Source organism: Arachis ipaensis, chromosome B5, assembly GCF_059453495.1.
Source record: "Arachis ipaensis isolate K30076 ecotype BB chromosome B5, ASM5945349v1, whole genome shotgun sequence".
Taxonomy (NCBI): Eukaryota; Viridiplantae; Streptophyta; class Magnoliopsida; order Fabales; family Fabaceae; genus Arachis; species Arachis ipaensis.
This window is the reverse complement of record NC_142440.1, coordinates 57,158,146-57,182,805: the sequence shown is the minus strand read 5'-3', so window position 1 is coordinate 57,182,805 and position 24,660 is coordinate 57,158,146. Positions and strand designations below refer to the sequence as shown.

General features: G+C 39.3%; 1 protein-coding gene across 1 annotated transcript; it reads right to left on the bottom strand.

Moving 5' to 3' along the window:
- Nucleotides 1–23,660: 23,660 nt before the first annotated feature.
- On the bottom strand, nucleotides 23,661–24,389 carry LOC107640667 (uncharacterized). The gene has a single exon (XM_016344173.1). It carries the CDS (start codon nucleotides 24,387–24,389, stop codon nucleotides 23,661–23,663), a length of 729 nt encoding a protein of 242 aa, XP_016199659.1.
- Between the last annotated feature and the right edge of the window lie 271 nt (nucleotides 24,390–24,660).

The following is a 24,660-nucleotide window of genomic DNA, read 5'->3' as shown; positions in this document are numbered from 1 at the left end:
TTCTCTTTGGCGCCAACGTTTGACCTCACGTTTGAGGCAAACGTTGGCGCAAACGTTGCCTTCCCTTGCTCCTTCTTCAGCCAACGTTTGCCTCAACATTTGAGGCAAACGTTGGCGCAAACTTTGGCTCTTCTCCAGGGTGTTCTTCATCTGCTTCTCATGCTTGAGTTAACGTTTGAGGCAAACGTTAGCTCAAATGTGAATCCCTCTTTTCAAGCCCATTCTTGCAACCTTCTTCCAAGCTTTATTCCACCTATCATCAACCAACAATTGCATCAAAGCTATGCTCTAATCATGAGAGTTATTCTTTTTCTTGTCATATAAGTAATTATGGCATAAAACTCATGAAAATGCATCAATTCATCCATAGTTGATTGAATCTAAGGAAACATGATATTCCACCCAATTGGCTTACTTTGTGGCCCAAGAAAGTGCATAAAACTAAATGAAAACAAAGGAAAAAGACTAGTGAAACTAGGCTAAGATGACTTGTCATCAGAAAACCCCTACAGAAGCTCAGGAACTCATTGAAATGGTTGTAAATAACCTGTTCATGTACACCTCTGAGAGGAATCCTGTGAACAATGGGACGCCTTGGAAAAAGGAAGTTCTTGAAATTGTACTCTGAATGCCATATTGGCTCAGAACAAAATATTGACTCAGCAAGTCAATATGATTTCTCAGAGTCTGAATGGATTGCAAGCTGCATCCAACAGTACTAAAGAAGCATCTTCTGAAGAAGAAGTTTATGATCCTGAGAACCCTGCAATGGTAGAGGTGAATTACATAGGAGAACCCTATGGAAACACCTATAATCCTTCATGGAGAAATCATCCAAATTTCTCATGGAAAGACCAACAGAAGCCTCAACAAGGCTTCAACAATAATGGTGGAAGAAATAGGTTTAGAAATAGCAAGCCTTTTCCATCATCTTCTCAGCAACAGACAGAGAATTTTGAAAAGAGCCATTTTGGCCTGGCAAACATAGTCTCTGATCTATCCAAGACCACACTAAGTTTCATGAATGAAACAAGGTCCTCCATTAGAAATTTGGAGGCACAGGTGTGTCAGCTGAGTAAGAAATACTCAAACTCCTCCCAGTACTCTCCCAAGCAATACAGAAGAAAATCCCAAGAGAGAGTGCAAGGTCATAACCATGACCAACATGGCCGAACCTGGAGAGAGTGAGGAGGACATGAGTCCCAGTGAGAAAAGCCTCCTGGGACGTCCTCTGGACAGAAAGGAGTTTCCCTTTGAGGAACCAAAGGAATCTGAGGCTCATACAGAGACCATAGAGATTTCATTGAACTTCCTTCTGCCATTTATGAGCTCTGATGAATATTCTTCCTCTGAAGAGGATGAAGACATCACTAAAGAGCATGTTGCTAAATATTTAGGAGCAATCATGAAGCTGAATGCCAAGTAATTTGGTAATGAGACTTGGGAGGATGAATCCCCCTTGTTCACCAATGAACTGAATGCATTAATGAGGTAGACATTACCTCAGAAGAAACTGGATCCCGAAAAATTCTTCATACCTTGTACCATAGGCACCATAACCTTTGAGAAGGCTCTGTGTGACCTGGGGTCAGGGATAAACCTCATGCCCCTCTCTGTAATGAAGAAACTGGGAATCTTTGAGGTACAAGCTGCAAGAATCTCACTAGAGATGGTAGACAAATCAATAAAATAGGCTTATGGACTAGTAGAGGTCGTGCTAGTAAAGGTCGAAGGCCTTTACATCCCTGCTGATTTCATAATCCTAGACACTGGGAAGGATGAGGATGAATCCATCATCCATGGCAGACCCTTCCTAGCCATAGCAAAAGTTGTGATTGAGGTTGACAGAGGAGAGTTGGTCCTTCAGTTGAATGAGGACTACCTTGTATTTAAGACTCAAGGTTCTCCTTCTGTAACCATGGAGAGGAAGCATGAAAAGCTTCTCTCAATACAGAGTCAAACAAAACCCCCACATTCAAACTCTAAGTTTGGTGTTGGGAGGCCACAACCAAACTCTAAGTTTGGTGTTGATAGTCCCCAACCCTGCTCTAATTATCTGTGAGGCTCCATGAGAGCTCACTGTCAAGCTATTAACATTAAAGAAGCGCTTATTGGGAGGCAACCCAATTTTATTAAATTATATCTATTTATTTTCTATTGCTTTTTTATATTTTCTATAGGTTGATGATCATATGAAGTCACAAAAACAACTGAAAAATCAAAAACAGAATGAAAAATAGTATTAAAAATAGCTCACCCTAGAAGAAGAGCTTACTGGCGTTTAATGCCAGAATAGAGTATCTACTTGGCGTTTAACGCCAAGAATGGGAGAAAAGCTGGCGTTAAACACCAGAAACAAGCAGCAACCTGGCGTTTAACGCCAGAAGTGCACTCTAAGAGTGTTTTGCATGCCTAAATGGAGCAGGGATGTTAAGTCCTTGACCCCTCAGGATCTGTGAACCCCATAGGATCCCCACCTACCCCACCTCTTCTTCTCTCGTCTTCACACCCTTTCATAACACTCTTCCCCAAATACCCTTCACCAATCACCTCCATACCTCTTCCCCAAATACTATTCACCAGTCACATCTATCCACTCTTCCCCAAAAACCCCACCTACCTCCAAATTCAAAAATCATTTCCCTCCCAAACCCAACCCTAATAAACGAAACCTAACCCTTCCCCCACCTGTATATAAACCCCTCAACACTACCTCATTTTCACACATTACGAACACTTCTTCTCCCCTTGGCCGAATACACACTTCCCCTCTATCTCCTCCATTTTCTTTTTCTTCTACTACTTTCTTTCTTCTTTTGCTCGAGGACGGGCAAACATTTTAAGTTTGATGTGGTAAAAGCATTGCTTTTTGTTTTTCCATAACCATTAATGGCACCTAAGGCCAGAGAAACCTCAAGAAAGAGGAAAGGAAAGGCAATTGCTTCCACCTTTGAATCATGGGAGATGGAGAGATTCATCTCAAAGGTCCATCAAGACCACTTCTATGAAGTTGTAGCCAAGAAAAAGGTGATCCCTGAGGTCCCTTTTAAGCTCAAAAAGGAGAATATCCGGAGATCCAACAAGAGATTAGAAGAAGAGGATGGGAAGTTCTCTCTAATCCTATTCAACAAGTCAGAATCTTAATGGTTCAAGAGTTCTATGCAAACGCATGGATCACTAGGAACCATGATCAAAGTATGAACCTGAATCCAAAGAATTGGCTCACAATGGTTCGGGAGAAATACTTAGATTTCAGTTCGGAAAATGTAAGGTTGGCATTCAACTTGTCAATGATGCAAGAGAATGTACGCCCGTACACTAGAAGGGTCAACTTTGATCAAAGGTTGGACCAAGTCCTCACGGACATATGTGTAGAAGGAGCTCAATGGAAAGTTGACTCAAGAGGCAAGCCGGTTCAATTGAGAAGACCGGACCTTAAGCCCGTAGCTAGAGGATGGTTAGAGTTCATCCAACGCTCTATCATTCCTACTAGCAACCGATCCCAAGTAATTGTGGATCGGGCCATCATGATCCATAGTATCATGATTGGGGAGGAAGTAGAAGTTCATAAGATTATACCTCAAGAACTCTACAAGGTGGCTGACAAGTCATCCACTTTGGCAAGGTTAGCCTTTCCTCACCTCATTTGCCACCTCTGCAATTCGGCTGGGATTGACATAGAGGGAGACACCCTCATTGATGAGAACAAGCCCATCACTAAGAAAAGGATAGAGCAAACAAGAGAGCCCACTCATGAACATCAACAAGAGCATGATGAAATTTCTCATCATGAAATCCATGAGATGCCTCAAGGGATGCACTTTCATCCACAAAATTATTGGGAGCAAATCAACACCTCCCTAGGAGAATTAAGTTCCAACATGGGACAACTAAGGATGGAGCACCAAGAGCACTCCATTATGCTCCATGAGATTAGAGAAAATCAAAGAGCTATGAGGGAGGAGCAACAAAGGCAAGGAAGAGACATAGAGGAGCTCAAGAACACCATTGGTTCTTCAAGAGGAAGAAGACGCCACCCTCACTAAGGTGGATCCGTTCCTTAATCTCCTTGTCTATTTAATTTTGCTATTTTCATTCTCTATGCTTTATTTTTATTTATGTTTGTGTCTTATTACATGATCATTAGTGTCTAGTATCTATGCCTTAAAGCTATGAATGTCCTATGAATCCATCACCTTTCTTAAATGAAAAATGTTCTAAAAACAAAAGAACAAAAAGTACATGATTTCGAATTCATCCTTGAAATTAGTTTAATTATATTGATGTGGTGACAATACTTTTTGTTTTCTGAATGAATGCTTGAACAGTGCATATTTTTTGATATTGTTGTTCATGAATGTTAAAACTGTTGGCTCTTGAAAGAATGATGAAAAGGGAAAATGTTATTGATAATCTGAAAAATCATAAAATTGATTCTTGAAGCAAGAAAAAGCAGTGAATACAAAAGCTTGCAGAAAAAAGGGGCAAAAAAAAAAAAAGAAAGCAGAAAAAGCCAATAGCTCTTTAAACCAAAAGGCAAGAGCAAAAAGCCAATAACCCTTTAAACCAAAAGGCAAGGGTAAAAAGGATCCAAGGCTTTGAGCATCAGTGGATAGGAGGGCCCAAAGGAATAAAATTCTGGCCTAAGCGGCTAAACCAAGTGTCCCTAACCATGTGCTTGTGGTGTGAAGGTGTCAAGTAAAAAGCTTGAAACTGAGCGGTTGGAAATTATGCTTTTGTCTGTGATGACTGGAATTCACACCCTATTCAAAATTGGTGAATCCGTTCTTTGGCAAGCGCACCAAAATTATCGTCAAGTAATAACTCACAGTGGAGTGAGATCGTATCCACAGAGATTGGCAAATTCGAGCAGTTTTAATCAATTGATGAATTAGTCATGCGGATTAATAGGATTGTAGAGTGCAGAATTATAAATGACTTGAATGTAAATGACTAGAATATAAAGAAAAGTAATAAAGTGCAGAAATATAAATGGCAAAAAGTAAAGTGTAGAATCATAAATGACTTGAATGTAAACGGGAATGGGGAATGGCTGAATGTAAAAATAAGTAGTAAAGAAATAGATAGATAAGAATGGGGGAAATTCATTGAGATTGGGAGATGTTGTCTCTTTAGATTGAATCTAGGTTATATCCCCTTCAATCATGCAACTCATTCACCTCTTGGCAATCATGATTGATTGAGACCCAATCCCTTGGTGACTCAATCTCTCAGATCTTGATCAATAGCCAATTCCTTGGTCTAATTGCTCATGAAGAGAGATATGCTTGGTCCCCGATTATACCACACACCATCATAGGTCCAAGTAGAGGGAGGATTATATGTCACGTATCCAAACACCAAAACCCAGATTCTACTCTAGTGTGAGAAGGGATTTCAAGCATGGTTTCATGTTTCCTTTCCCAAGGTTCTCATGAAACCCAATTGCATTCAATCTCTTTTCCAAGATAATTGAATACTAAGCATTAAGAACGAAATTTCTTCTAGCAAATCAAAGAGAAGATGAAGAGAAGAAGAAATTCACTATCATCAATCCATCAAGTACAACAGAGCTCCCTCTCTCAATGAGAGGGAAGTTAGCTACTCATAGCTCAAAAAGTACTCAAAGTGAAGTGTAAAAGTGGATCTAAGACTCACTACTTAACCCCTTCTTCAGTACTCCTTGGGGGTATTTATACTACTCCTAGTAAAATAAAAGAATTACAAAAGTGAAAAAGGAAAATTACATTTTAGAGGGAAAAGAAAACACTCAATAAGCATGACTTCTTAGCTGGCGTGTGGCTGGCGCTTCTCTGGCATGTCACGTGCCCTTCATTTCCAGCTTGGCGTGCCACGCCTACTCCTTCAAGTGGCACGCTCATCCCTCTCTCAACCTTGGCGTGCCACGCCTACAAACTCAAGTGGCACGCCATAGTGGATTTCTTGTGTTGGCGTGCCATGCCTTCATGCAAAAATCACATTTCTGGAATTTACTATGAGTTTGTATGTTTTTCTGTAATTTTAGGTATTTTCTGGCTAAAATTGAGGGATCTGAGCAAAAATCTGATTCAGAGGCTGAGAAAGGACTGCAGATGCTGTTGGATTCTGACCTCCCTGCACTCAAACGTGTTTTCCTGGAGCTACAGAAGTCCAATTGGCGCATTCTCAATTGGGCTGGAAAGCTGGCAGCCAGAGACCCTTTTTGGGCGTAAAATGCCGAAACTGGCACCAAAACTGGAGTTAAACGCCCAAACTGGCATCCAAGCTAGCGTTTAACTCTAGAAAAGGCCTATGTACGTGTAAAGCTCAATGTTCAGCCCAAGAACACACCAAGTGGGTCCCGGAAGTGGATTTATGCACTATCTGCACTTAGTAACTTATTTTCTATAATCCTTAGTAACTAGTTTAGTATAAGTAGCACTTTTTACTATTGTATTCGAATCTTATGCAATTTTTCACATTTGGAGGCTGGCCACACGGCCATGCCAAGACATTTTTCTCTTATGTATTTTATACGGTGGAGTTTCTACGCCTCATAGATTAAGGTGCGGAGCTCTGCTGTTCTTCATGAATTAATGAAAGTACTATTGTTTCTCTTTCAATTCACGCATGTCTCTTCTCCAAGATATACTCTCGTTCTTAATTCAGTTAAATCAGAATGAAGGGGTGACCCGTGACAATCACCCACTATCTTCATTACTCACTTTGCCAAGATCCGCGTGCCTAACAACCACAAGCGGTCTACATGATGTTTAACATAGTCATTGGACGACAGCTGGAGTATAATCTCTTAGGCCTCTGGTTCGTGACTTTGACTTGCATCTCTTGACAACAGAGCATTCGAACTCACAGAGCTCAGAACCTTTGTGGTAAAGGCTCGAACAAATGATCTTTAAACTCACGAATGTTGGGTGCAGTGACAGTGTGCAAAAGGATAGAGAGATCCTATTCCGACACAAGTGAGAACCAACAGATGATTAGCCGTGCGGTAGCTGTGCCTGGTATTCTTCATCCAAGACGAGAGATCCGACAAATGATTATCCTTACAGAAGCCGTGCCTGGACCATTTTCACTGAGAGGATGGATGGTAGCCATTGACAATGGTGATCCACCAGCATACAGCTTGCCATGGAAGGGAGCACACATGATTGGATGAAGACAACAGGAAAGCAGAGGTTCAGAAGCAACAAAGCATCTCCAAACGCTTATCTGAAATTCCCACCAATGAATTACATAAGTATCTTTATTTTAATTTACATTTTATTTATCTTTCAATTATTAAAACTCATAACCAATTGAATTCGCCTGACTAAGATTTACAGGATGACCATAGCTTGCTTCAAACCGGCAATCTTCGTGGGATCGACCCTTACTCGCGTAAGGTTTTATTACTTGGACGACCCAGTGCACTTGCTGGTTAGTTGTACCGGAGTTGTGAAAAGTGTGATCACAATTCCGTGTACCACGTATCAATCTAATAGCTATGGTGGAACCCCTTGTAGTTACCAACAAGCCCCACCATATGCCTATGAACCCCCTCCTCAACATAGCTTTGAACCACCATACTCACAAGCCACTTTCCACCATTCACCTCCATATGACCCTAACCCTTATCCACCACACCAACCACCATACGAACCATATGAACCATACGAAGAACCACCTCCGTATTATGAGCCTTTTCTCCCAACAGATGAACCCTCCTATCCACCCCAAGCTCCCATAGATGATAGCTTTAGTGTTATTCGCCAAGGGCAACAGGAGCTTCAAACCACACTTACCTCTACTCTCATCGGTCTCACCTCTACTCTCTAAGCTCTTATATCTCGTGTGGATCCATCCTTTACCCCTAATACTCAACCGTCAAGCTCTGGTCCACTTACTTTTCACTCATATCCATCAATCCAAGAGCAACATGATCCCAATCACGCTATTGACATGGAACAAGAGAGAAGGGATCGTCTTAGGGACGTAATGGATCGGGTTCATACATACATACTTCAAGAGAAGCAAGAGAAGGCCCAAAAGGGGGAGGTAGGAGAGACCCTTGAGGAAAGCTACAAAAAAGTAGAAGTCATGAAGGAGGAGCTGGATTTTGTATTAGAGCAATCAGAGAAAGCCGAAATTATTGAAGAAGAGGAAGTGGTTGAAGACTTAGGAGATGCGGAACCTCCATGGGAACCTCCAGTCATAGAACCTCCCTCCAAGAAGCTTGAAATTGATTTTGAGGAGGGTGTACAACCTCCAAAGCATATTATAGTTGGAGACCTTGAAGAGCTTGATCAAGAGATGGATTCAATCATTGATGAAATTCCTATCCACAATTGAATCCTCTCCCATTGAACTTGAAGATGAGGTTAATGTTGAAAAAGCTGGTCAAGAGGTGGAGATAATTAAAGAGGAGCACAAGGGAGTGGACCTTGCTTTGTCAAAGTGTGGGGAGGTCCCCCTTCCTAAGTCACCATCACCCTTTACACCATTCAAGTAGGTAAATCTCTTATCTCTAGGCTTTCTAATTCCACTTGAGTATGGGTTGCTTGAAACGGATGGTCAACTCAGAGCTCTTTGCAGATTGAAGAGCAAAGGAAAATTGTTGGAAACATCACTCTAGGTTCAAGATGGTTGCATGCTCAAGGTTTGATAACAATGGTTGGTATAGAACTAAAGTGAATGGTTCTAGGAGGATGTTTAGGTGCTTACACAAGAATTCCAAGGCTAAACCACCCGGATGGAATCATGATGATCAACTTACAAACGGGTGTCGAAACAAGATTTGGGATCCGGGCATACAAGAGGATCGACTTTGGGAGCTCAAAGCTTGTGAAGAACTTTCATCACGGCTTGGTGAATTCACTTGGAGATGTTGAGCTTATTGGAAGTCCAAGCATTGGTGGGAGTTTCAAGATGAGTTCAAGCACAAGCCACCATGACAAGGAGCTCACAAAATGTCCAACTTAAGGACTTTAACTAAAAGTGCTAGGTGGGAGGCAACCCACCATGGTATGATCATTCCTTTTTATTCTTAGTTTTATTTTATTTTTATTAGTGTTCATTCATAATTTCTGCATCATCACCTACATTCTTCATAAAAAAAAGTGCAAACGATGCGTAAGCGTCGATGACGCGCACGCGTCAGATGGAGGTTTTAGTTTATAAAAAATGACCCAAGAGTTACGCTAGAGTCGTGCTGGTAAGGTTCCTGGCGCACGAGCCACTCCACACGTACGCATGGGTGATGTGTGTGCATCACCTTCAATTTCTCAATCCACGCGTAAATGGTGTTTTGACCCGAGAGTTGCGCGGGAAGGAGGCTGGTGTCGTGCGTCTGGCACGACGAGATGTCACGTGTACACGTGACCGACGCTCGCGCGTCACTTTTCTTCTTTGGATACCCACACGTAGCGTCGCCTGGCCGTTTTCATTTTCACGCGTACGCGTGACCTGAGCGTGCACGTCACACCCTGTTTTTCATTTCCTTCTTCTTTCTTCTTTCCTTTCTCTTTCTTTCTTCCTCCTTTCCTACTTTCTCCTTCTTCATTTTTTTAACTTCTCATCTCTATTCTCTTTCATTCTATTTTTCTTATTGCATTTGCATACTTTCACTCAGTGCAATCTAATTTTGTGCATGTTTCTATTTTCCTTTCTAAATTTATTATATTTCCGTTGGTGTTAAATGTTCCTATTCAACTATTGCATCTTTTCTTCCATTATTCTGGTGGTTCGTGACTTGTTTTATTCTGATTGGGTAATATTATTTAAGTCAATGCTAATCTTTTATGATACCTGTATTCCTTTTGCATTGACATGAATTTATATTGTCTTTCATGACCCACTATCTCTTCCCCTTTGTTTCAATTTTTTCACTATTGATATGCCATTTGCTTCTACTATTTTCTCACTTGCATGTTGTAGCTACCATGTAATTAAGATCCAAATTATTTGGCATTAATCCAACCATATTTTATTTGTTTTCTATCTATTTTTTCGGGTTACTTTTCTTCCCTTTTCTCTTCTTTCAGGATGGCCATTGATGAGGGAAAAAATGATTCCACACAAACTCACCGGTAAATGTACCGGGTCACATCAAGTAGTAATAACTCACAAGAGTGAGGTCGATCCCACAAGGATTGATGGATTGAGCAATTTTAGTTAGGTGATGAATTTAGTAAAGCGAATATTTAATGATTTGAGTGATTTTGATTATCAGAAGTAAAATTTCAAGAAAACAAAAGTGCAGAAGGTAAATTGAGCAGAAAAGTAAAGTGCGGAAAAGGTAAATTACAGAAACTTAAAGAACAAGAAAGTAAAAGAGCTTAAACTTAAAGTGCAAGAAATGTAAATTGCTAAATCTAAATTGCTAAGAAATGTAAATTGCTTGAAGAATAAAAGGATTTGGGTGCTGGGATTCAGAAGTGAACAAAAAATGCAAGTTAAAGTAAATCAGAGAACTGTGAGATGAAGAGATTTGCAAAAGAACTAAAGCAGAAATGAAAATTGCAGAAGAAACAAAAAGCAAGAAAATTTAACTCAATTATGAAATTCTAAAAGAAAAATTGAAGATTGAATAAGAGCAATGAAATCAGAAATCAGATCTAGATCTCAATTACTCCCTTGACCAATCAGAAAAGAAATTAGAGAAGAAGTGAAAATGAAAACAGCAAAGAAGATTTAGATCCAATTCTCCAATTCTCTGAACTATATGAAAGAAAAGTAAAAATGATTCTCAGATCAAGAAATTCAATTGAGTTCTTAAATCTGAATTCCAAAAACCCAAAACAGAAAGTAGAAGTTGCAGAAGAAAGAAAATGAAAACAGAAAAGCAAACTACATCTAATCCCAATTCCCAAATTCTAAATGAAAATTTAAAAGTGAAAAATTAAAAATGAGCTAAAAGTCCTTTACAAATTGAATTTGATCCTATTTATACATTTTCTATTTTGGTCTTCAGATCTTCGAATGGGCCTTTTGATTTTGGATTTGAAGAAACAATGGATCCGGATGGCATTTCATTGAAAATGGATTAGGGGTGCTAGCTCCAGTGGAGCGCTCCGTTTGGTTTTGTGAACGCTACGTCCACTCTTGCCTTGCATGCCTTCCTCGTGCCAAGCCTTCTTGCCTAGCGTTCACTCTTTGAATGCTACGTTCAAATTGTGAATGCTACACTTGATCCTGGGCCTTCCTCCCCATGAGAAGCACGAAAACATTGGCTATAGTGAATGCTGCCCTATCAATTTTGAACGCTACCCTTCCTTGTTCATGCTTCCTCTTCAAAAAAGGTGGAGATAGTAAACGTAGCGTTCACTTCTTTGAACGCTACCTCCTTGGCTGCGTTGGTTCCCTTTTCGAGCGCGACAAAGTTCACAAAAGTGAACTTGGTGTTCACACTTTTGAACGCTGCTCCCTGGCATGTCTTGGTGCGCGAGTTTGGTTCCTTTGATGCTTAGCCTTGTGTCACGAATAAGTTCACAAAAGTGAACGCTACGTGCACACTTTTGAGTGCTACTCCCTTGTTTTGCTTTGAGCCCAGCTTCCCTTAGTTTGTCCCTGGGTGAGCGCTCCGTTTGCAACCTCGAGAGCTGGCCTTTGCTCCCTTTTGAACACAACGCTTTGCTGTCATGGGCCACGCTTTTAAAAGTGTGGCCTAAGGTCCAAAGCGTGCTCAAACTTCAAAGTGTGTCTAAAATTCTTCTTTCCTCTGTTTGAGCTTAATTTGTGCTTTCTGTTTCTTTTCCTTCATCTTTTTACCTGTCATCAACCAAACAAATACATCAAAGCCTCACCAAAATCACTAGATATTTGCATCATTTATAAAATCAATTAATTCTAGCATAAAACCTATAATTTTGTGTAAAATAAATAATGTTTGATTGATTTAACTTAATCATGAAAATCCACTCTAATTACTTACTTATTGAGCAAAAAAGTGCATAAAACCTAATGAAATTAATGAAAAATACTTGTAAAACTAGCATAAGATGACTTGTCATCACAACACCAAACTTAAACCTTGGTTGTCCCCAAGCAAGAATTAAACATGAGAAGAAATTAAATGAAATAGAGAAGCATACATGTCCTTATTTAGCAGATAATTGAATTAAGACTATGGGGTTTTATGCAGACAAGATACAACTCACTTATTCTTTGCTGATAGATAAGAAATGCTTCTTTGAGGATTTACTAGAGTTGCTGTCATAATGCCTTGCTCTTTGATTGATCCCTTTTTGGTTTTTCCTTCTTTCTTTTGCTTAGAAAGCTTATTTTTCAATGATAACTCAGTGTCAAGTGTTGTAGCAGCCTTTTGGCTCAATTTTGCTCAACACTTCTTCACTACAGACACTTGGCTCACAAATCCTCTTAAGAACATTGATGCCCAGCACCTCTTTGGGTTACTAAATGCTTTGTGGCTAGGTTGCTCTTGATAATAGACTTTCGGTTGATAATCCCATATTAGTTAATCCAAGTTACCAAGTTTTAAAAGACTCCTCAGAACCTAATTGTCCAAGCATATCCTAGTACAAAAAGCACCATAGACATGTCCTAAGGTCCAAGCTATTGGTGTCTAGCCTTATTGTTTGTTTCTTTGCCAATTCTTGGCTTTTCTTTTCTTTTTCTTTCTTACTTTGCTTCATTTCCTAGGGAATTTTATTAATAAAAGGTTTTATGATAGCAACTAAGTTCACACTACATAGAACACTCTATTATGCAGCTTTTATTATTGAGCCTATCATCCAATCAAGCAATTACAACCACAAGTTTCATTCTAATTCCTACCACATTGAACAATCACTTTATATTTCAAACATTTTCTCTTATTGATGCAAAAGGGGAAACAAGACATGGACTTAATGCAGATGAAGATGAAGACAAGCATTTAAACTAGTGCAGACATCAAAATTTGCATTATTTGAACTAAATATCAAGGTAAACAGCAACTTCTCATTCAGAATATTTCGAAACAAAGTGAATTTTGTGACAATACAACCTCTCAGGAGTGTCTTGCAGCTTTCCTTTTGTCATCATCATCCTTTACTTTTGCATTTCCTTTGGTGATGATTCTTTTAAGAGGATGAGTGTCTTTTCTACATAATTATTAGAAGTTGCTTGTTTTTCCAAGCACTTAGGCAAATGGTTAGCATGCATGAACTATTGTAGTTTTTTTTAACTTACTTTGGTGGGGGAACACCAAACTTAGTCCCCTGCTACTGTCTATGATGCATCAGTTACATGAAACCTTGTGCTTTTGTTGAAAGTAATGAAGCTAAAAACTAGAAAACAGACAGTGGTTTAGTGGTTTTCCTGATTGCTTGGAGCTAGTAATCCATTTGTGCAGAGGGTTGAAATGTCTTTTTAAATGAGATTTTTGGTGGAATACCAAACTTAGCATCCTACATTCACCCTTAAATTATTTTGGTGTGTAACACAAAACCTAACTCCTTGCAATACAGATAAAACTACCTAATCCTCTTATTGAAACATTTAAGAAAAGAAAACTACCTTTGGTTGGGTTGCCTCCCATCAAGCGCTCTTTTAATGTCACTAGCTTGACATCCTTCATTCTTGCTCAGCTTAATTTCTGAATCTCCTTCTCTCTGTCCCAATGGCATCCCAAGTAATTCTTTTCCCCGTGCCCATTTACTGTGAAATTATTCTCTGTTGCTTCATCTAGCAATTCAAGGTTTCCATAAGGAAGAACCTCTCTCACCAAGTAGGGGCCAGTCCATTTAGACTTGAGTTTGCCAGGGAAAACTTTGAGTCTAGAGTTATACAAGAGTACTTGCTGTCCTAGTTTGAACTCCTTCTTTGAGATCTTTTTGTCATGCCATCTCTTAGCTTTTTCTTTGTATATCTTAGAATTTTCATAGGCTTCCAGTCTAAACTCATCCAACTCATTTAATTTCAATAACCTCTTCTCTCCTGCTGCTTGAGAATCAAGGTTGAGGAGTTTAGTGGCCCAGAAAGCTTTGTGCTCAATCTCTACAAGAAGGTGATAAGATTTGCCATATAACAACTGAAAAGGAGACTTTCCAATAGGAGTTTTGAATGCTGTTCTATATGCCCAAAGAGCATCTTCTAATTTTTCTGGCCCAATCCTTTCTTATGCTCCCCACTGTTTTCTCCAAAATCCTCTTCAACTCCTTATTTGCAAGCTCTGCTTGGCCATTGGTCTGTGGATGATATGGTGTAGCTACTTTATGCATCACCCCATATTTGTGAAGTAGTTTCTCCATCTGTTTGTTGCAAAAATGACTACCACCATCACTGACAAGACCCTTAGGCACTCCATATCTAGTAAAAATGTGCTTCTTAAGGAATTGAAGGACAATTTGTGCATCACATGTGGTTGTTGCTATGGCTTCCACCCACTTTGAGACATACTCTACTGCCACAAGTATGTATTTGAAAGAATATGAGGCTGAAAAAGGGCCCATAAAATCTATTCCCCAAAGATCAAAGAGTTCTACTTCCAAGATGTAGTTTTGAGGCATCTCATTCCTTCTTGTTAATCCTCCAGCTCTTTGGCACTCATTGCATTGATGAACAAACTCTCTAGCATCCTTAAAGATGGTTGGCCAATAGAATCCACTTTGAAGTACTTTGGCTGCTCTTCTTTCTGGTCCAAAATGTCCACCATAAGCTGAGCCATGACAATGCCATAGTATGTCTCTCATCTCACTTTCAGGAACACCTATCCTAATCATTCCATCTAGACACCTCTTGAATAAGAATGGTTTATCCCATAAGAATTTCTTGGCCTCATTGAGCAGTTTTTTCACTTGTTGCTTAGTGAATTCTTGGGGAATCTTCCTTCCAACCTTGTAGTTTGCAATGTCATCAAACCAGGGAGCTTGTTGGATTTGTAAGAGGTGTTCATGTGGAAAGCTTTCATTCACTGAATGTGGAGCTTGATTAGCTTCTTGTGATATTCTTGACAAATGGTCTGCTACTTGGTTTTCATTTCCTTTCCTATCTCTCACTTCAATGTCAAATTCTTGTAACAGCAACACCCACCTAATAAGCCTTGGCTTTGAATCCTGTTTAGACATGAGATACTTGAGAGCAGCATGATCAGTATATACTATAACCTTTGAACCAATCAAGTATTGTCTAAATTTATCAAATGCATATACAATTGCTAAGAGCTCTTTCTCAGTGGTGGTATAATTTTTCTGTGCTTCATTCAACACCTTTCTAGCATAGTATATAACATAATGCAGTTTGTCTTTTTTCTACCCCAATATAGCACCAATTGCAAAGTCACTTGCATCACACATAAGTTCAAAAGGTAATTCCCAATCAGGGGGTGTGATGATTGGTGTTGTATTGAGTTTTCTCTTTGAAGTTTCAAAGGCATGCTTGCAATTGTCATCAAAGATGAAAGGATTATCAATCATTAGCAAATTGCTCAATGATTTTGCTATTTTTGAAAAATCTTTGATGAACCTCCTGTAAAAACCAGCATGTCCAAGAAAACTCCTTACTGCTTTCACATTAACAGGTATAGGAAGCTTTTCAATGATTTCTACTTTTGCTTTGTCAACTTCTATACCCTTGTTTGAAACCTTATGCCCAAGAACTATCCCTTCATGAACCATGAAATGGCATTTCTCCCAATTCAATACCAGATTAGTTTCTTGGCATCTTTTCAAAACAAGAGTTAAATGATGTAAGCAAGTGTTACATGAATTTTCATAGACAAAAAAAATCATCCATGAAGACTTCTAAAAAGTTTTGCACCATGTCAGAAAATATAGAAAGCATACACCTTTGAAAAGTTGCAGGGGTATTGCACAGCCCAAAGGGCATCCTTCTGTAAGCATAAACTCCAAATGGACAGGTGAAGGAAGTCTTTTCTTGATCCTTGGGATCCACCACTGATGACATGTCATCATGTCATGTTTTTCTATGCTTTTTCATACAAGAAATTAATGATTAGTGCTTAAATATTGCATTCTTTGGTGCTTAAATGGTATATTTCTTTGATCTTTTGATTTGATAAACTTTGTAGGAAATAAGAAGAAAAAGAAGCAAAGAAGCACAAAATAAGCTAAAAAGAAGAAAAAAAGAGCTTTGGGGGCACACTTTGAAGTTGGAGCACACTTTGGAGCCTTAGGCCACGCTTTTAAAAGCGTGGCCCATGACCAAATCAAGGAAGCTTCATCAGCACAGCCACCCAGGAGCTCAACGTTTGCGCCAACGTTTGCCTCAAACGTGAGGTCAAACGTTGGCTAAGGAATACCTTGGGAAATGTTGCTCCCCACAGCCTGAAGGGGTATACTTCCAACAAGAATAACTTGAGCTACAGAGCTTCAAATGAGGTGATTCAAAAAGCAATGGAAAGTAGGAATCAAGAGCTTTCCAAGCATATATGGCACTGCATGGTGGACACTTAAATTGAGGGAGAAAACTGCCCTGAAATGTGCATAAACGAACATGGTGGCAACCTGCAGTGAGGCCAACTGACCTCTGCACCTTCGACGGAGTATAACTCAAGCTGTGGAGCTCCAATTCATGCGCTTCCAACGGCTTTGGAAAGTAGACATTCAGGGCTTTCCAACAATGTATAATAGTAAGGGGTGGACAGCACGTTCGAGCCTCCAAAACTGGCAATGTTCCCAACGTTTGCGTTCACGTTTGACCTCAAACGTGGGGTCAAACGTGAGTGACAGCAACACTAGCAACCTTGTCCCCTTCAAAGGAGCATAACTTGAGTTGTAGATGTCCAATTAAGATGATTCTAGTTGGGTTAGAAAGCTGACATTTAGAGCTTTCCAACGATATATGGCAATCCATATTTGGCACGAAATTGAGGCATGAGTGAAAGGCATCTTTAAGGACCAAATGTTGCTAGATGGATGCCCTGGTGGGGAGCCCACGTTTGCGCCAATGTTTGCCTCAAACGTGAGGTCAAACGTTGGCCAAAGAATGCCTTGGAGGAGATCACGTTTGAGCTCACGTTTGACCTCAAACGTGAACCCAAACGTGAGTGACAGCAAAATGGCCATTCTGCATAATGCCTTCACGAAGACGTTTGAGCCAACGTTTGCCTCAAATGTTGACTCAAACGTGAATGTTCCAAAGTCCAAATTGCAAGCGGATTTCTTCTCAAGACCAATGCCATCCGGATCCATCTTCAACCCAATTCCACTCCAAAGCAAGCAAAGCCCACATGACTCAAAGGCACACAGAGAAGCTAGATTAGGAATTTCATTTTGTAAATATTATTTTCAATTTTTTTATTTTCATTTTGTAAAAGCCTATATAAAGGCATTAATTTCATTTCAAAAAGGGGGGAGCTCCATCAGAGAGGCTGGCTCCACGAGGGAGCATTAGGAATAGAGAACTCTATCTCTTTAGTTTTTCTCTTTGTTTTGAATCTTGGGTTGAGAATTGAAGGAATTCTGTTTCATTCTCACTTTGAGATTTCTTTTGTTCTTCTTCTATAAAATTTCAGTGAATTAAGGATTTAAATCAACACTCTGTTTACTGTTTTTATCTTCATTTCTTTTGCATATTGTTCTTTATTGGATCAAGGAAGGACTTGAGATCTAGACTTGTTTTCTAGTCTCATTGAGCCCCTGAGATCTTCACTTGTCTTTCTAGATTTCACAATTGATTTGAGTTTTCTTGCTGATTTACTTTTCTGCTACAATTTCCTTCTCTGCAATTTTTACTTTCTGCTCATATTGCTCCCAATTTACTTTCCTGCACGTGTGTTCCTCTGCATTTTACATTTGAGCCACTGTGACCTGAATTTACTTTTCATGCAATTTTAATTTCCTTGCAATTGTTCTAAGCTTTGATTTACTGCTTTCATTTAATTTCCCTGCACCCAGTCCCCTTTACTTTCATGTAATTTATATTTCTTGCAATTTAAGTTTCAGCTATTTTACTTTCTTGCTCTTTAAGTTACTTGCAATTTTACTTTCTGCACTTTATAATTCCTGCAAGTTTACATTCTGTTGGCTTCAATTGTCACTCAAATCACTCAATGTTAGCTTGACTAAACTAATCACCCACTAAAGTTGCTTGATCCATCAATCCTCGTGGGATCGACCTCACTCACGTGAGTTTTACTACTTGATGCGACCCGGTATACTTGCCAGTGAGTTTTGTGTCGGATCGTTTTCCGCACATCAAGTTTTTGGCGCCGTTGCCGGGGATTGATTTAGATCAACAATGATTAAGTGGGTGAGAAGTCTAGATTAAGCATTTTTTGTTTTTGTTCTTGAAACCAAGGTGTTTGTGTTTTTGCCTCACTAAGCAAATATCATCTGAAACATGAATTTCAATTTTATTTGGTGTTGTGTTTTACAAAATTCAAATGGAGTTCAACTCATCTTATGATCAAACAAATTTTATGGGATATTACCCACCATCACCAATCTCTAATGGTGGCTGGGAATATCACCAAGAGAATTCACATTCTGAGCACTCCAATTCATGGAAACTTGCTTCAGAGACACAAGATGAGCAAAAAAATCATATGGGATACCAACCACCACCACAAAATGATTCATATCATTATCCTCATGGTGGATGGAAGCATCACCAAAGAATGGAAGAGCATCCACCCTCACGTCCCAGTTTCTCATTTGAAAGTTCTTCATCACTTGATTATGCCTCAACACAAAGTTTCCTCCAAAATCCATACAACTCATCCCATCAATCACACAACTCATTCCATACCCCTCAACACAACTTCACCACAACACATCCATGTCACCAAAATTACTCTCAACCTTCATCTCTTGAATTAGCAGTTGAGGATTACCTTCAATGGTCCAAAGAACCCTTAGAAAGCCAATGCCAAGCCATTGAAATACACAGAAAACTCGTGAAAAGATATACACAACCCCAATCCTGGAAAGAAACCATCCTCAAGAAGATGAATGGGTCCTTAGAGAAAACAAAGAGGAACTTAGAACCATCAAACAGTGAGGATGAAGACAAATTTGTGGGTGAGGGAGTGGAAAAACAAGAACAAAAGGTCCCTGTGTCAAGTGAAATTGCAATGAAGGATGAGGAACATGAGCCAAGGATTTTACAATCACAAAAGCTACTTGAGGTGACAATGAAACATAAAGATTCCCTCCCAAAGGAATTAATGGAAAATCATGAAGAAAAAATGGAGGAAGATACTCAAGAGAATTCACACTCAAGTGAAGCAGAAAATCACATGAAGGAAGGGCACATGGAACCACCAATACAAGAGACTCTTGATGAAAAGAAGACTCCAACAATCACACAACCACCAAGACTTGGATTCAAGGAAGTGAAGGCAATTAACAAAAGCACCAAGAAGAGGATTGTGACCAAGCTACCAAGGACAACATTCAAGAGGAGGTCAACCACAAGCAATCCAACCCCTGGACCAATAGCAAGCAAGCTCAATCAAGCCATGTACAAAAGAAAGCTTGCTGAGAGGAAACCAAGACAGGGGGCAATAGCTGAATCTTCTGCTCTCTTGGAGTCATTCCTCTTAACAAACTGGAAGAAGAGGAAGAAAGTGAAGAACAACATGTCAAGCTAATGACACTAAAAGAGCACTTGTTGGGAGGTAACCCAACCGTAGGTAACATTTTTTCTCTGCTTTGTTTTCTTCCTTTGTTTAGTTTAAATTTCAATAAATTGACATATGGTTGCATTCTAAGTTTGGTGTTGCTATGCAACAAAAATTTGCTTCCAATCTTTACTGGATACTTGCATCAATTTCAAGAGAAAGTGTCACACTAAATTTGGTGTGCCACTTATACTTTTATGCAATGTATCATGCACACCAACTTATATTTGCAAAAATAATGTCTCTGTTTCTCTGTGCCCTCATATCTTTAATTTTGCTTGCTTGAAACACATGTGTTACTAACATTTCATTGTGTAAGACATTCATAATCCATCTTAGCCCCATAGCCACGGTTCTAATAGTTGCTTGAGGATGAGCAAGCATTCTGAGTTGGTATGGGAAGAAGGAAGAATAGAGGAAAAAGGACAATAATAATGAAGATGAACTACAAGGTTGTAGAGTTCCTTTTCTCTTTATTTGTTTCCAGCACTTAAAATGCATGATTGTCTTCATCTTTTCTGTTTACATGTGTGTATGAATAAAGCATAGCTTGAATCTAAATTGCAACATGTTGCTGTGGCATTATGATTACCAACTTGAGTTTTGTGAATTCAAAAGCAATAAAGTATCATGATCATAAACAAACAAGGCATTAAAGAAGAATTTAGCATGTGCATAAAAGTATTGGAAAGCTAGTATGTTTGATTGTTGCTTAATTGCATTAGATTTTATTTAATTGAAGATTTCATCTAGCACGTTTTGTGAAACTTTTAAAATCATGAAAACCTTGAAAGCAAATGCAAAATAAAGCAAGAAAAGAAAAAGGGAAAGAATGAGAAAGTTGAAGGCTCTGAGTACCAATGACAATTATATTGTTAAGTACTTGTGGTGTTTATGTATCAAGCCAAATGCTTGAAAACAAAGCACTTAGAAGTCAAGGCTAGGCTCAAGTGCAAAAGCACTCCCTCAAAGCTCAAATTCTGAGCATCAATGATTAGAGAGTAAAGAAAAGAAACAAATGAGCTTAATGAAGTCCTCTAATTCAAATGCTTGTGGTGCTTATGTATCAAGTGGTAATACTTGAAAACAAAGAATTTAGAATCGTAGCTTTGTTATTAACTCATGGGGCAAAGCACCCAAAAGGAGAAGCTAATAAGAAAATCAAAAGCTTGTTTCAAGGAAGAAATATAAGAAAAAGATTTCATAAATTGAGCTAGATGGAAGCATCAATCATTTACATTTCTTTTGTGATTATAGCTTGCTTAGAAAACTAGCTTACCATGAATAATTGAGTTGCTATCCTTCTCTCCTTGGGTTGTCAATCTTAATTGCATGATTCTTTTCTTTCTTGGGGACAAGCAAGGTTTAAGTTTGGTGTTGTGATGACATGTCATCATGTCATGTTTTTCTATGCTTTTTCATACAAGAAATTAATGATTAGTGCTTAAATATTGCATTCTTTGGTGCTTAAATGGTATATTTCTTTGATCTTTTAATTTGATAAACTTTGTAGGAAATAAGAAGAAAAAGAAGCAAAGAAGCACAAAATAAGCTAAAAAGAAGAAAAAAAGAGCTTTGGGGCACACTTTGAAGTTGGAGCACACTTTGGAGCCTTAGGCCACGCTTTTAAAAGCGTGGCCCATGACCAAATCAAGGAAGCTTCATCAGCACAGCCACCCAGGAGCTCAACGTTTGCGCCAACGTTTGCCTCAAACGTGAGGTCAAACGTTGGCTAAGGAATACCTTGGGAAATGTTGCTCCCCAGAGCCTGAAGGGGTATACTTCCAACAAGAATAACTTGAGCTACAGAGCTTCAAATGAGGTGATTCAAAAAGAAATGGAAAGTAGAAATCAAGAGCTTTCCAAGCATATATGACACTGCATGGTGGACACTTAAATTGAGGGAGAAAACTGCCCCGAAATGTGCATAAACGAACATGGTGGCAACCTGCAGTGAGGCCAACTGACCTCTGCACCTTCGACGGAGTATAACTCAAGCTGTGGAGCTCCAATTCATGCGCTTCCAACGGCATTGGAAAGTAGACATTCAGGGCTTTCCAACAATGTATAATAGTATGGGGTGGACAGTACGTTCGAGCCTCCAAAACTGGCAATGTTCCCAACGTTTGCGTTCACGTTTGACCTCAAACGTGGGGTCAAACGTGAGTGACAGCAACACTAGCAACCTTGTCCCATTCAAAGGAGCATAACTTGAGTTGTAGATGTCCAATTAAGATGATTCCAGTTGGGTTAGAAAGCTGACATTTAGAGCTTTCCAACGATATATGGCAATCCATATTTGGCACGAAATTGAGGGGAGCCCACGTTTGTGCCAACGTTTGCCTCAAACGTGAGGTCAAACGTTGGCCAAAGAATGCCTTGGAGGAGATCACGTTTGAGCTCACGTTTGACCTCAAACGTGAACCCAAACGTGAGTGACAGCAAAATGGCCATTCTGCATAATGCCTTCACGAAGACGTTTGAGCCAACTTTTGCCTCAAACGTTGACTCAAACGTGAATGTTCCAAAGTCCAAATTGCAAGCGGATTTCTTCTCAAGACCAATGCCATCCGGATCCATCTTCAACCCAATTCCACTCCAAAGCAAGCAAAGCCCACATGACTCAAAGGCACACAGAGAAGCTAGATTAGGAATTTCATTTTGTAAATATTATTTTCAATTTTTTTATTTTCATTTTGTAAAAGCCTATATAAAGGCATTAATTTCATTTCAAAAAGGGGGGAGCTCCATCAGAGAGGCTGGCTCCACGAGGGAGCATTAGGAATAGAGAACTCTATCTCTTTAGTTTTTCTCTTTGTTTTGAATCTTGGGTTGAGAATTGAAGGAATTCTGTTTCATTCTCACTTTGAGATTTCTCTTGTTCTTCTTCTATAAAATTTCAGTGAATTAAGGATTTAAATCAACACTCTGTTTACTGCTTTCATCTTCATTTCTTTTGCAAATTGTTCTTTATTGGATCAAGGAAGGACTTGAGATCTAGACTTTTTTTCTAGTCTCATTGAGCCCCTGAGATCTTCACTTGTCTTTCTAGATTTCACAATTGATTTGAGTTTTCTTGCTGATTTACTTTTCTGCTACAATTTCCTTCTCTGCAATTTTTACTTTCTGCTCATATTGCTCCCAATTTACTTTCCTGCACGTGTGTTCGTCTGCATTTTACATTTGAGCCACTGTGACCTAAATTTACTTTTCATGCAATTTTAATTTCCTTGCAATTGTTCTAAACTTTGATTTACTGCTTTCATTTAATTTCCCTGCACCCAGTCCCCTTTACTTTCATGCAATTTATATTTCTTGCAATTTAAGTTTCAGCTATTTTACTTTCTTGCTCTTTAAGTTACTTGCAATTTTACTTTCTGCACTTTATAATTCCTGCAAGTTTACATTCTGTTGGCTTCAATTGTCACTCAAATCACTCAATGTTAGCTTGACTAAACTAATCACCCACTAAAGTTGCTTGATCCATCAATCCTCGTGGGATCGACCTCACTCACGTGAGTTTTACTACTTGATGCGACCCGGTATACTTGTCGGTGAGTTTTGGGTGTTTTGGAAAATTCAGTTTTCCACAAAAAAACATCATCAACCACTATTTGATTGTACCCAGAATATCCGTCCAGGAAGCAATAATATGCATGGCCAGCCAATCTTTCCATCATCTGGTCGATGAATGGGAGATGAAAGTGATCTTTCCTTGTAGCATCATTCAGTCTTCTATAATCTATGCACATCCTCCACCCAGTCACTGTCCTTATGGGGATTAACTCGTTCTTCTTATTGGAAATGACTGTCATTCCTCCCTTCTTTGGCACAACCTGTACTGGGCTCACCCAAGAGCTATAAGAGATTGGGTAGATGATTCTCGCATTCCATAGCTTCATCACTTCTTTTTGAACCACCTTCTTCATGGTTGGGTTAAGTCTTCTTTGGGGTTGAACTATAGGCCTTGAATCTTCCTCCAATAGAATTTTATGCATACAAATGGCAGGGCTTATGCCCTTGATATCATCAATTGTCCAACCCAAGGCAGTCTTGTGAGCTTTCAATACTTCAATCAGCTTTGTTTCTTCTTCTATGTTCAAGGTGGGAGAGGCTTTAACTCTTGTTTTGGCTTCTTCTCTGCCTTACTTTCAAAGGAGATCTCTACCACTTCCTCTTCTATGAACTCTTGTTCCACCTCTATTTCCTCTTCTTGTTTCTCCTGGTTGTCATCTTCCTGTAGCTCCTCCTCCACTTCTTCTATCATTACCACTTTTATGTGCTTTTCCTTCTCTAGAGGATATTGCATGAACTTGAACACATTGATGATCATCTTTTCATCATGCACCCTGAGGGTCATCTCCCCTTTCTCCACATCAATGATGGCTCTTGCTATTGCTAAGAAAGGTCGTCCCAATATGATTGAACTGTGTCCCTCTTCTTCCATGTCCAGGATAACAAAGTTAGCAGGGAAAATGAATTCTCCAGTCTTTACTAATAAATTTTCCACAACCCCATTTGGTATCTTGAGTGATCTATCAGCCATTTGGAGTGACATCCTGGTAGGCTTGACTTCCTCTATTGCAAGTTTCTTCATTAGTGAGAGGGGTATTAAATTGATGCTAGCTCCTAAGTCATAGAGAGATTTGTCCAATGTTCTGTTGCCTATAGTGCAGGATAGGATGAAGCTTTCTGGATCTTTGAGCTTTGGAGGAAGACCTCTTTGGATGACAGCACTGCATTCTTGTGTTAGGATCACTGTCTCTTTCTCATTCCAGCTTCTTTTCTTGTTGATGAGCTCCTTGAGAAATTTTGCATAGAGAGGCATTTGTTCTAGACCATCAGCAAGTGGAATATTGATCTCCAGCTTCTTAAACACTTCTAGGAACTTAGGAAACTGTTGGTCTTTTAGCTTATTCTGAAATCTTTGAGAATATGGAATGGAGGGAGTGTATGGTTTCTCCTCCTTCCTCTGTTCTTGTGATTGTTCCTCAATAGCTTACTTTTCCTTCTTTGAAGCTTGAGGTTCTTCTTTCTCTTTGAGCTTGTCTTGGTCTTGCTTGTCTTTTTCTCCTTCTTGCTTTATGTTGCCAACATCA